We start from the raw sequence: 14,002 nt of genomic DNA on the forward strand, positions 1-14,002 counted from the left end.
CTAGAAGAAGCGTTGTCACTAATTATTTCAAAAAATATGACAGTGGGCTAATACAAAGATTTAAGACGGGGAGCCCAGGAACATGGTGTTGGTAAGAGGGTACCATAAAACACTGAAAGTTAAACAACAACTTTATCTTAGTGAGATTTTCATCTCTGACATAAAGTGAGAAGTTCCCCTTCAAAACTTAATACACAAAACCTTTGATGAAATGTGTAATTACTATAATTATAGCTTCGGGGTATACATCGTATAGGCATATTCGGCAAGACTATCAGAGCATTAGCTCTGAGGAGAGCCTGTTTACCACTTCTTTAGTACCTCTGTGACTAATTGATGAAAGTTCAAACGCGCTATTCATCCAAAAATTATTGTCGTCCCATAAAACTGCAATGGGTCCTCGAAATAGAGGTAATATCAAGAGCAAGGAGAAATTGAAAACCAAATAGGAAGATTGCAAATATATATCTCAAATTTCGGGTCAATTGAGGTCGATTTAAAATTCACGATGGTTCATGGAAAAGTATGCAGTGCATTAACCAAAATAAAATGAATGATTTAACTCCGCGCCCAATCAGTCAATGGGGAACTTTGGACTTTCAGTGCTATACGTGCTTTTACGCGTGGCTTTAATTTAAGTGCAAAACAAGTAGGTAAATAATATATTTTTGTTTAAAGAAAAGAAAAAATGCATGTGACACAAGAAAGAAGAAAATTGAGCAAGATTTTTGAAGTTAAATAGTCGAACCCCAGTTGATCGACAGAAATTATTGGTTAGTATTAATTTATTAAATTAATGAAAATCTGATTAAATGATTTGATGTTATTTTGCATGTAATAAACAGTGGATATTCTATTAATATTGAAACGTTTGAAGACTTTTGTAAGGCTACTGCGCAATTATATGTATCATTGTAAAACTGGTTTTATATGCCACCTTCTGTACACAAAATTATCATCCATGATGCTGTAATCATTAAACAAGTCTTCGTGTCCATTGGTGAAATGTCAGAAGAGGCACAGGTGTCAAAAAAATAAAGATATAAGAAATACCTTGACAACCATACAAAAAAAAAATCAACCGTGCTAAAATTAATGAGGATTTATTCAACAGACTCAAACAAAGTTCATAAAATAATGACCAAAGCATGCTTTCTTTGCTGGACCTTTCAGACAAGGAGAAATATGAACTCAATATCGCGACAATGAAGATGATGATGGACGAGAACAAAATGATGATACAGGTTATTAGTCTTTATACTTGAATAATTAATGTATTATATATTACAGGCTAGTTTCAAAGAAACCTATCAATAATTAATGAAAACCTGGCTTAGGTTGCCCAAATTGAATCACAGTTTGCACGTAATCAGTTTTGATCAAGTCGTCAGTTTTGAACACTGTGCGGAGATAGGTTCATAACTATTTTAGTGCCAATATGCCGGATTCTGGAACATGTTAGGTCTCTAACAGGGAAAACTATTGCAATAAGATTTAGAACTGAAAATTGAATTATTATTCAAAGAAACTTCTAGAGGCTACTGTAATACTTTTTACAAAACTGCTGGATTGCTCCTGCGTCGGTTTTTTAATGAGTCGATCTTGCTAACGTTTCGCCAATCATCCTGACTGACTTTTTCAGAGCTTGACTGAAACTGGTTAGCATTTTACTCTGTACCTGCTTACATATTGTTTGAGAGGGCGGAGCTAAATGAGGTTTGTAAACGCCGTCTCGGATGACTGATTCCCATATTGGTGATAGGTAAAGACCTGAGTCGCGGTTATATTTATAGATTTCTATAGACTCTCGGATTCTTAGTTGGTTACACGCAAGAATTTTAGTTTAATCGAATAAAATTTTATGTCCTCTTTTGTGATTGTGTTCAGCAACTACTCTTGAATTTATTTGTCTTAGTCTTAAGGCTCTTTCATATTCTTTGAGCCTAGTTGATATTTTTAGTCCGGTCTTTCCAAAGTATTCTTTGAAGCATATGCATGCAATGCTGTAAATCCCTGGCATATCAAATGGAATTTTGTCTTTGACCTATCGAAGATGATGAGAGATTTTTGGACAATTGGTAAATCTGGTTTTGACGTTATATTCCTTTAGAACTTTTGATATATGGTTGAACTACAGTGGCAATTGTAGGATTGCTTTCGGCCTCAAGGCTATTGCTAAGGTTGTGGTGAAGTATATTTTGTGATGGCACCTTAATATCTTTAATGTGGAAATTATTATACAAAAGAGCAGAGGTAAGGTGTTTTAATTCTGGGTTCAGTGATTCGGGCTGAGATAATTTCACGGCTCTGTAAACAAGAGAGTTGATAACCCATAAGCCCATTATTGGGCCGGATGGTCATGTGACCATGCATTAAGGTATGCACAATGAGCCAATATTAGATCCGATTTTCTATTGATAAGAATATCTAAGAATGGGAGGTTATTTTTAGTTTCCAATTCAATATGTTCCAGACAAGCATTTTTCATTAGTTTCAGATTTTGGGATTTTAATATATTTCAAATGATATTGACAGTTTCAGGAATAGGAACTTTGGTAAAGAGGGATTCTACATCGAAACTAACCAGAATATCTTGTGTATCTAATGTAATGCTTTTAAATTCTTCAAAGAAATGAAAGGAATTAAGTAGGAAACTATCGGTTTTCCCTGTAAAGGGTTTTTAATAAGCTCCAAAGAAGCTAATAGAATGATTGGCGAAACATCAGCAATTTCGATTCAGCAAAAACCGATGCAGGAGGAATCCAGAAGTTTTGTGAAAATTAATTGAATTATTACTTTAAAATATGTCCAAAAATCGGTTCATTGTTTTCAAAATTAAAAGGTCTGTCCAGAACTTCATTGAGTGGTTGACCATTAAACATATCTCACAAAATAATGTTTTTTATATGTTTGGGGTTCACGCCAACTGTTCCTCCGCGTCTTAAAAGTTTATCAATTACATTTTCCATTGCGATGAACAGATACTTTTTAAACCATAATAAAAACAAACTCAACCTTTTAATGTAAATTCAATGGAGAATGCAAAAAGGACCTAATAGTTAAAAACGTTGCACCATGAGCCTGAATTACAACCTGTTTCTATTCTGCCAAACATCATCATATATACCAAATGGAACTAAATTTAATCCGAGTTTGGAAAATAAGTATTAAACCGAACAAATTAACTAAAAACGTGTTTCGAAGCCCGGTCACCGTTCATGCAAAAATGTACAATTTAATATTCGCAACGAAATATCAAATTAAAATTTAAAGTGTAGTTCGCGTTCGCCATTTAAAAATTAAATTGTTTATTCCAATTTTCCGCAATGCGAAAACAAATGGGAATAATCAGTTTACAACTTTGAATTTACAAGATAAAGTAAACAAAAATAAAAAACGTATGAATTTACTGCACGCAACACGTGATCCGATAAAACCAATTCGAGGCAATTGTTTATGCCCCATTTTGAGACAGTTTCGTGTTTTAATTGCCAACCAGCTGCTGGTGTAAATGCGGCAGCATGACGCGCTAAATAAATGTTTTCTTACGGTTGTATTAGTATCCCGTTTCCAATACACTCGCGGGATATCTTAATTACGTTTAAAGATAAAAAAATGCCGTTTTCGCAATAGTGAAGAAGAGAAAAATATAACCAAATCAACCACGAGAGAATACTGTAAATAATTTTTGACTTTCTCGGGATATAATTGGCTTTTGAAACCTGGCTTCTGCCAAATTTTTAAGCTACGAAAAATTCAAATCTTTTTAGTACCTCGTTGCCCTTATTGGGACACACGGTATATCCATATTTTATTTTAATTGAGAATCCATTAGACTTTTCAAAAATATGTTTGTTAGTACAGTTATTTTAATTATAACATTTCTTCTAACATTCTAACCAAAACCAATAAAAACTGCGGAGTAAGATATACAAAACACCATAAGCATCTGCTAGGAAATAAAACTAACCTCCCGATGTTCAAGAAAGGTTAACGATCTTTTTTTGGTTAGTTAGTGGGTAACTTTGGAATTGATGGATGAAATACCACGAGTTCTTTTCAAAAATATATAAGTGATATTAAGTAATGGGTTACAACAAGAAACAATTTAGAACCAAGGATTTTGAAAGGTATTTCTCAAAATGGACTCCTTTCTCAAAAAATCAAAATATATAGGAACTAAAAGTTCAGATTTTTACGAAATTATATATAATGACATGACAATTGTTACGACAACACTGTGTCTTTATCAAATGTAATATTGACAAACTACCTGCTGCCACATATAATTCAAGTTCAATAAAGGAGAGGTATTTAAATCTAATTGATCGTTAAACAATACACGTTAATCTCCATGGCTTCCAATAAATTTAATTTTCTACTTTTTTGGCTGTATGTAAAATATCAAAATTTTCGTCAAAAATGTGTTTTTCTGTGTTTAAGTGTGTAGCATAATTAGAATCTAAACTATTGTTTTTAAACGCTCCTTGATGTTCGTTAATGCGTTTCTTGAAGGATCTACCCGTTTGTCCAATATAAATTTTAGGGCAAGATCCACATTTCAACCTGTAGACACCTAATTTTTGGGATTTTGGACATTTCGTTTTTTTTTTAAATATTTTCCTATTGTGTTGTTAATTCTGAAAGCTATTTTTAAACCACATTTTGACAAATGTTTTGAAACTTTTTCACTAGGTTCTCCTATGTATGTAATGGTTTTAAATTGTTCGTGTTCTGTATTAGGTTTCGGATAAATAGAGTTTACTGTTGTCTATTTGTTTTTTATTTATAATTTTATCTATAATGGACGGATTGTAGCCGTTGTTCGGTGTAATTTGTTTAATGATATTTAAGTTCTTTGTTGTAATTTTCTGTCGATAGTGGCGTATTAACAAGTTCTTGGTTGTAATTTTCTTTTGAGAGTGGCGTATTAAGAAGTCTATGTATAAAAGAGTTAAATGCAGCCATTTTGTGTGTATAAGGGTGATTTGAGCTGTTATGTATAACTGTGTCCGTGTGTGAAGGTTTATGATATATTGAAAAATCTAATTTGTTTTGCGCTTCCGTAATAGTTAAGTCTAAAAAATTAATAGAGTTATCCTGTTCAATCTCGATAGTGAATTTTATACGATTATGTAATGAATTAATGTAATTTAAAAAAGAATTCAATTGTCTGTCCGTTCCAATAATGCAACCAAACACATCATCCACGTATCTATACCACCCTAAAAAACTTTTACTTAAAGAATGTTCTAGTATGATATTTTCCAAATTATCCATAAAAATCTCGGCTAACAAAGGACTAAGTGTGTTTCCCATAATAAAACCTTCTTTAGAGATATAAATCTGTCCATTAAATTCAAAATAATTTTGGTCTAAAGATACTATTAAGCAATCTAATAAATCTTGTTTCACCAATGGGTTAACCTGTTTCCGAGTTAGGGTAAAATCTACTAAATCTCTCACATCCATAGGTGGAATACTGGGAAATAAGTGATGTACATCAAAAGACAATAGTGTTGTGTTAGAAGGGATTTTTATATCTTTAATTTTGTTGATTAATTCAAAAAAAAATTTTATTGCAAATTTTGGTTTAAAATCTGTGTGGAACTTTAAAATATTTACTAATTTTGTAGGGTTTAACTGCTGGAGCTGAACTTCTAGTTCTTATTTATTTTGATAAATGGATTTTCATCAAGTAAAAGCCACCGCAGTTCAATCCTTTGTTAAAAATTTTGTAATATTTTGAGTTAAGTACTTAAAAAAGGTTTAGTTTGAACCTTCAACTTTTAAATGTTACTTTATTAATGTTTACAAAGTTTTGCTACATATGCGTATCCTGTTTTGCAGATCTGTTTTGAATACATTTAAAAAAAAATAAAAAATTGACAGATTGGGAGAATACCTTAAAGTTTTTGGTATTCGGGTTATTATATATATATATATATATATATATATATATATATATATATATATATATATATATATATATATATATATATATATATATATATATATATATATATATATATATATATATATATATATATATATATATATATATATATATATATATATATATATATATATATCTATTTTTTTTAATGTTTTTTTTTAAGAACGATAGTGGGTAAATACATTTCACTTTTTGCCATCTCCCATTTCACATCACAGATTAGGCCTAGGGGGGGGCCTGTTTCTCCCCTGTTTCAGTCCATAAGACGAACGTGGAAATACCAGTTTTTTCGATATTCAGTTTTTTTTTTCTATTGAAAATATGTTTAATTCGCTTCTCATATCTCTATATTTCTTATATAAACTAGTCTTGTACATCCCTCTACCCCCTTATATTTTTTTTATTTATTGCCGCAAATTTCAGTTGTGTTTGTCGTTTGCACTGTGTTGTGAAATTTCTCTTATGGTAGCATATTTTATTAAAAGTTTATTGTTAATGTTATGATTACATCTGTATGTTATTTATTCTAAGATATTTTGATCTTATTGTATCTTTACCCTTAAATGCTATAATTTTTGTTTTAATTTTGGAAAATTATAGTCCCTGAACATGGCGTCAATGACGGGTACAACTTTCTGAAAGTCTGGTACTGCTTGCTTATCGGCATAAATCAATATTTTTAACTCTATTGTACGGTATAGTTGTATTACTTTAAGAGCTCTGGCACTCTTTTGTGAAAATTGGATATGCTGTAAAATAGTCAAAAACTCGCATACCACACAACAAATTAACTAGCATTATTTCGAAGTTGTCTTTCATTTTAAAATATTTTCAATTTGCTGTCATTTATAACATCACTTCGGATATTTTTACATAAACGCAAACCGATTTACTTATTTCTGTTGCGATTTTTTACTTATTTAAAAGATTATTTATATTATATATTATTAATTATTTAGAAGATGAACTTTATATCGAACGAAGTGTGTCATTTTCTATAGATAAATAGTTGTTATGAGCTGCAATTTTTTTTTTTTGAACATAGAGTGGTGAGCCTATGCGATACAGAGTGGCGAATATGAATGAATTTTTATATAAAACCAGATCAGGAGGCCAACCTATATCTTCCTTATCTTTACCTTACCTTATCTTCAACTAAACTTAGTTTGGGAATCTTTCACCACCCACCATTAACACGAGTTAAACTGTTTACCAACCACAAGTGACGGAAACAAGAGTGGAAAGAATTTATTAAGTCAGCAAGAGCAGTCACTTTGCCGATTTTAGTCCTACAGATGAAAATGAAGATAAAGAGCAAGGGAAGTAAAGTTGACCAGATCTACTAGGAATTATGTACCAGCAATATTGGAAGTGGGGTGTATGGGTGACGCTGTAGGAGTAGCACCTTTGCTGCGAAATGGCCACACCCAAGCATCTGCGAAGGTGGTTTCAATGCACTGGTCTCCACAGGGTCTCCAGCTCTCACTTGTTGGCTCCAAGCGCCACACCCTGGCAAACTGCGTTGGCCCGCAGGCTAAACCAAGTGAGGGTAGCCAGATATGGCGATAAGCTATTGTTGGGCAGCAGCAGCAATAGTACCATGTGGCGGTGCCGAAGATGTACTTCACACACAGCGTTACAATGGATGTGGGAGGCGCGACTGTGGGAGTCTCAACGGCTTCCACACTGCGGTGCAGAAGGGAAACGGAAGTCCCACTACACTATATTTCCATATATTCAACATGGCTAAAATAGATATAAACGCGGCCCTCAGTCCGGGGCACCCCTTAAGTGGGGAGAGGGTGCGAAGAATCCCCCCGTCCTTAGAAACTAGCAAAATGCAAATACATAGAAATAAAATAAAATTTGCTACATGGAACGTACGTAGCCTATACATGGCAGGAAAACTCGCCAATCTAGATGCAGAAATGCATAGACTCCAGATCAAGATCTTGGGGCTAAGCGAGGTGCGATGGCCAGGTACTGGGACTCACAGGACTAAAAATGGTGTCCTCTACTACTCTGGTGGCGACGATCCTAAACACCAGTATGGCGTAGCTGTGTTCATCTCCTCTGAACTGGAGAAATCCGTAATCGATTTTATTCCACTCGGGGAACGAGTGATGCTTCTGAGACTGCTCACTACTCATAGAGTTATGAATGTGATTCAAGCGTATGCTCCAACAGGGGACAAGTCTGATGAGGTGGTTGAGGATTTCTACTCTACTTTAGAAGAAGCCATGAAAATAACAAAACAAGGGGAGTTAACAATTGTTCTTGGCGACTTCAATGCCAAAATCGGGAAGGGTGCTGATGGCGAGGTTTGCGGTGACCAAGGCCTTGGAACACGCAATACTAGAGGTGACCGCCTGGTACAATTCTGTACAGAACACCGTCTCTCTGCTGCCAACACTTTTTTCAAACAGCATCCTCGACGTCTGTATACGTGGAATTCCCCAGTCGATCGTGATGGCCATATAGTGAGAAATCAAATAGATTTCGTCCTCATCAAGAGTCATCTAATGAAGTTTGTTAAATCAGCAACAACATACCCTGGTGCAGACGTAAACAGTGACCATAACCCCGTGGTGATAAATCTACAGCTTCGTTACTTCACTAGAGTCCAACGTCCAAAACAACCTAAGCGAATCGATGTCAAAAAACTCGTTGATCCCGATATACGAGCTAAAGCAACCGAGAGTCTCGAAGCGCGTTTACAAACAATAAACAATTATAATGACGAAGACGTGGAGCCTCGGTGGACTGTTCTAAAAAAGGCTCTTTTAGACACCCAGGAGATCGACATCGGGTATGTACAAGCCTCTAAAAAACAACAGTGGATGACGGACAAGATCCTTAAACTCATGGATGAGAGAAGAAAATACAAAACCACAGACATTAACCGATACAGGGAGCTGAATAGGGCGGTCAGATCGGAATGCCGGAAAGCAAAGGAGGGTTGGCTAGCTGAAAAGTGCAGTGAAATGGAGGCACTACAAAATAAGCACGACTCGTTTAATCTCCACAAAAAGATCAAGGAATTCACAAACACACAACGCAAACAGATCCGCGGTATTCTGAAGGACACTAACAACAAGATTTTAGTGAACGTTGAGGAAAAGATAAAAAGATGGAAGGAATATGTTGAGACTCTCTTCAATGACGCACGACCCTATCAACCACCTCTAGACCATGATCTCAACGAACCCAGTCCTGTTATCACGATAGAGGAAGTGAGACGTGCTATAAAAATTCAAAAAAATGACAAGGCTGTGGGACCAGACCAGATTTACGCGGAAACCTTGAAATTGATCGTCGATGCAGATGATACAGGCCTGAAACTTCTTACATCTTTATTCAACTCAATATACGAAGCTTGCTAATTACCAACGGACTGGTTGAGATCAACGTTCATCACCTTACCAAAAAAACCTAACGCTTCCCAATGCGACGACCACCGAATGATAAGCCTGATGTCTCACGTTCTCAAGGTCTTTCTCCGTATCGTCCACACTCGTATATACGCCAAGTGTGAGAGGCAGGTTGGCGGAACGCAATTTGGATTTAGGAACGGTGTGGGCACACGTGAGGCTCTCTTCTCTCTCAACGTGCTCACACAGCGATGCAGGGACATGAATGTCGATGTGTATGCCTGCTTTATTGACTATCGAAAAGCTTTCGACTGTGTCTCGCATCAGAAGCTCATCGAGATTCTCAAACACACCGGTATTGATGCCGAAGATCTGAAGATCATTACGCAGCTGTACTGGAATCAAACTGCAGAGATTAGGGTAGAGGGTGCAACATCCGAAGAAGTGGAAATTAGAAGGGGTGTTAGACAGGGGTGTGTCCTGTCCCCCCTCCTCTTTAATATATACTCGGAGGCAGTGTTCCGAGAAGCACTGGTGGACGTGAAAGAAGGCATTAAGATCAACGGCATCCTCATTAATAACATACGTTTCGCCGACGATACGGTCGTGCTCGCCGGCAGCCTACCACATCTCCAGAACATGATGGATCTCATCGGGAACACAGCACACACTATGGTCTACATATGAACGTTGCCAAGACCAAGGTGGTTGTGTTCTCTAAGACACCAAAACAGGCGGTCCTCCGGATTAACAACCAGGTCGTGGAACAAGTGTGGTCCGTTAAATATCTTGGAGCCCTTGTCAACGAGACCAGTGACTCCAAAATGGAAATCAGATCAAGGATAGAACAGGCCAGAAGGACTTTCATCTCAATGAGGACCCTCTTTAGCAGTCGAGATTTGAACCTACAGCTCCGCATGCGCATACTGCGTTGCTGCATCTTCCCAGCGCTACTCTATGGCGCCGAGAACTGGACATACAGCCAATCAATGGAGAGTCGCATTGACGCCTTCGAAATGTATTTGTATCGCCGTATGCTGCGCATACCCTGGGTAGACAGGATAACCAACGAGGAAGTACTGAGGAGAATGGGTAAAGGTAGAGAACTGCTGGCAACCATCAAAGAACGGAAGCTTCAATACATCGGACACGTTATGAGGGGAGAACGTTACGACATCCTCCGACTCGTCATCGAAGGAAAAATCGACGGTAAACGATCTGTGGGTAGGCGACAGAACTCGTGGCTAAAGGATCTGCGTCGATGGTTTGGACGGACATCTATAGAGATTTTCCGAGGTGCAGTTTCACGCACCATTATAGCCAGTTGGATCGCCAACCTCCGAAGGGAGCCGGCGTCCTAAGAAGAAGAATATTGGAAGTACGGACCAATCAGAAGAAAGAAGCTTGATAATTTAAGAAGTCAGCAAGAGGAGTCGCTTTGTTTGTTTTTGAAGATATGATTTCAACATCTTAAGATGAAGAGCAAGGGAACTAAAATTGATCAGATCTACTAATAATTATGTAAAGTCTGTTCATAGATATAAAAAAGTGACTAACTGATACGAATTAAGGAAAGACCCGGGCAAGCTGTAAGAATGAAATGTGGCCGAAGATACTAAACAACACTTATTTTTTTATGTATGTATTTAGGTTTAAATCTAAAATAAAATTGAAAATTATTTTTATTACCTACTTAAATTACTTAAAATTATTCACACAACATTGTCCGCTACAATGACGCTATTGGGAGGAATGTTTGGAACTAGTTTGTTTTTAAACCAACTTTCAAATAAATCACCGGTGGTGTCTTCATGGTAATCCGGAGAAGAATCTTTAATATTTTTCGCAGACAGAGAAGGTCCATTTGGAATCTTTGGAGGCAGCATGCAAAATAGTTATTCTTTTACCTCTTTTTGATGACGCGTTTGTTTTACACTAGTCAGTTGAGTCAACCCAACCCTTTTCCGGGGTATCATAAGTGTCGAACCAGGTATCATCCAAGTAAATAATTGACCTTTGTTGTTCTCTGTAAACTCTAATTTTTCTAGACATTCCAGATGCTTGCTTGCTGGCACCACGTTCAATGAGAGTCGAATAAACATTGTTTATAACTCCCTTAGTCTCAATAGAATGGTGTTTTCTACATTTGGGCGGGAGCATCTCCTAAGATACATTAGACTCGCACATATTTTGCATAATTCGCACACGATTCAACACACGCTGTATTACACACCAATTAAAAATGATTACTAATAAACTCAAACTAAGTAGTATACCAAACCAAATAATATTAAATTCAGGTAGGTATAAAATTATTTTCTATTACAGACCCCAATTTTACCTGAATTTAAATTCCGAAAATCTTGTTGCATTGTATGTTAATAACCACCCTTGGATAATCCCGTTCAAAAGCAATTGATCCCTTTCTGATATCTATGAACAGACCATACCAGCAATATTGAAAGTACGGACGAACCAAAAGAAAGAACCTTAATAATTTGTAGCTTTGGAAACTATTTATTTATGAACCAGATTATTTTCGGGGTGCAATAATATTTTACTTCTTACTAATTTAAATAAAACCATTTCTAAGTATTCAATAAATAGCTATGACATACCAGCTGAGAATTATTAACATCATTGAGGAAAATCCTCTGCCTACGACATGACAATTAATGTCACGTTTGCTTCCTATTGCCCAAAGTGCTTCACAAATAGTATATTGTTTCTAGCGCAACAATTTCCAGAAATGCCTTTAGCCCAATGATATTTTTGTTCAATTTTCAGAAGCTAATCTAATTCTTGGTCTATCGTATTACACGAAATTTTACTCTTGCGACTTCAATCAAAGGATTAGAGTTTTATTAGGTTATGTGTTCCGCATCAGTTGTATTTCTCAAAAATAATCGGTTTGTCGCGTTTTCTATTACCTTTTATTCCGGCTGTGTGGCGGCGGTTCGAAGAAATAAAGGCAACTTTATTCCCGTGTGACGAAAAGGCTGTACTGACCTGGAATGGGATATTGTTATTTCAGCGAACACACAGTTTGATATCCAATTTTGATCCGCTGCCTGTATATACAGGACGACTGCGAAAATAAATCTGTATAACCAAAGTTTACAGATTTATAACATTGCCTCACTCGCCGCAACTCTACTATCTGCTTCGTTAGAGTCGATTTTTATAACCTCAGATATTTTTCTTAGCGACAAAGACGTATGCAAATAGTTTGAAAACATTTTAAACATGTGATTGTATTTAAAAAGATATTTTAAAGGTAATTGTCGGCAAGTTTACTTGAGCCACTTTGATCATTTTTTATTCTAATCTTGGTTGACTTGCTATCAAATGCGAATTGCCGCTCCAAAATTTGAACTTCCCCCTAAATGTATTTCTTTTTCAAAGAAACTTCAACAGGCTGCTGTAATACTTTTTACAAAATTTCTCGATTCCTCCTGCGTCGGTTTTTGCTGAGTCGAAATTACTGACGTTTCGCCAATCATCCTGTTGGCTTCTTCAAGTCGAAGACTAGAGAGGCTGCGAAACAGTTGTCTAACGTTTTGTTACAATATCAGGAAATTTGATCACATTTCACCGTATTATCGCGAATTCGGATGGCTTAAATGAGACTAAATGTTATTTCTCCACTTGTGTACATTAATCTTTAATATTGAGCAGTCCGAGCATAATTCTCTGTACACTGTTCAGCGGTACCGCACTGCCATCTGTCAGTGTTTCAATAGCAATGAGGCCGAAAGCAATCCTACACTTACCAGTGTTGTCTTTCCTTATATTCAAATTAACACTGACCACATATCAAAAGTTCTAAAGAAGTATAACGTCAAAACCAGATTTATCACTTGTCACAGTTGTGCTTCCTATAAGCCGGTGCAGAGTAAAATGCGAGCCAGTTTCAGTCAAGCTCTGAAGGAGCCAAGAGGATGATTGGCGAAACGTTAGCAGGTTATAAACAAATATATAAGCCGGTACAGAGTAAAATGCGAGCGAGTCCCAGTTAAGCTCTGAAGATGCCAACAGGATGAATACAGATGTTTTGTAAAAAAAGTGTATAAATTTTTATAACCTCTCTTTCACATTGATCAAGTTAATATAGTTTTAATTAATCTTTTAAAAGCATTTAAATTGTCACACTCCTTAATATTTTTTGGCAGCCTATTAAACTCTAACAAAGCTTTATTGCATTGCTCTGTTTTGTATTTTCTGAAGTTCCGTTAGTCTTAGTTAGACCATAGTTGGGTATACTTAACAATAAAGTTGAACAATATTCCAGATGTGGCGCCGCCAAGCTATTGTAAAGTGACAATTTTGTATAATTTGATTAAATATTTCACATCAAAATTTAATTGTGGATCTAATATAATTCCCAAATATTTTATATGTTTCTCATACTGCAAATTAACGCCATTTATATTAATATTAACACTCTCCAGATCCAAACCACTCAATGTATGTTTTTTGCCATACAAACCTTCGACTTCATGACATTAATGCTGAGATCATTATTGCACAGCCATACAAACACTCAATACAGGTCACCATTGATATCTCGCTGCATTTCTTCGATATTGCTACCAACGGTACATATCATGGTATCGTCGGCAAATAATGTAATTTTGCTGTTTTTCACAACTTGAGCTAGATCATTAATATACAT

At 35.9% G+C, this 14,002-nt stretch overlaps 1 protein-coding gene across 1 annotated transcript; it reads left to right on the plus strand.

The window, feature by feature from the left end:
- Positions 1 to 7,515: 7,515 nt before the first annotated feature.
- Positions 7,516 to 9,339, plus strand: LOC132708206 (uncharacterized). Its single transcript, XM_060680381.1, has one exon. The coding sequence runs from the start codon at positions 7,516 to 7,518 to the stop codon at positions 9,337 to 9,339; it is 1,824 nt and encodes a 607-aa protein (XP_060536364.1).
- Positions 9,340 to 14,002: the final 4,663 nt, after the last annotated feature.

Source organism: Cylas formicarius, unplaced genomic scaffold (genome assembly GCF_029955315.1).
Source record: "Cylas formicarius isolate icCylForm1 unplaced genomic scaffold, icCylForm1.1 PGA_scaffold_10__41_contigs__length_53128322, whole genome shotgun sequence".
In the NCBI taxonomy this organism is placed as follows: domain Eukaryota; kingdom Metazoa; phylum Arthropoda; class Insecta; order Coleoptera; family Brentidae; genus Cylas; species Cylas formicarius.

Bases quoted from the DNA above. Each gene is read 5' to 3' on its own strand.
- LOC132708206 (XM_060680381.1), top strand. From the start codon at position 7,516: ATGGCGATAAGCTATTGTTGGGCAGCAGCAGCAATAGTACCATGTGGC.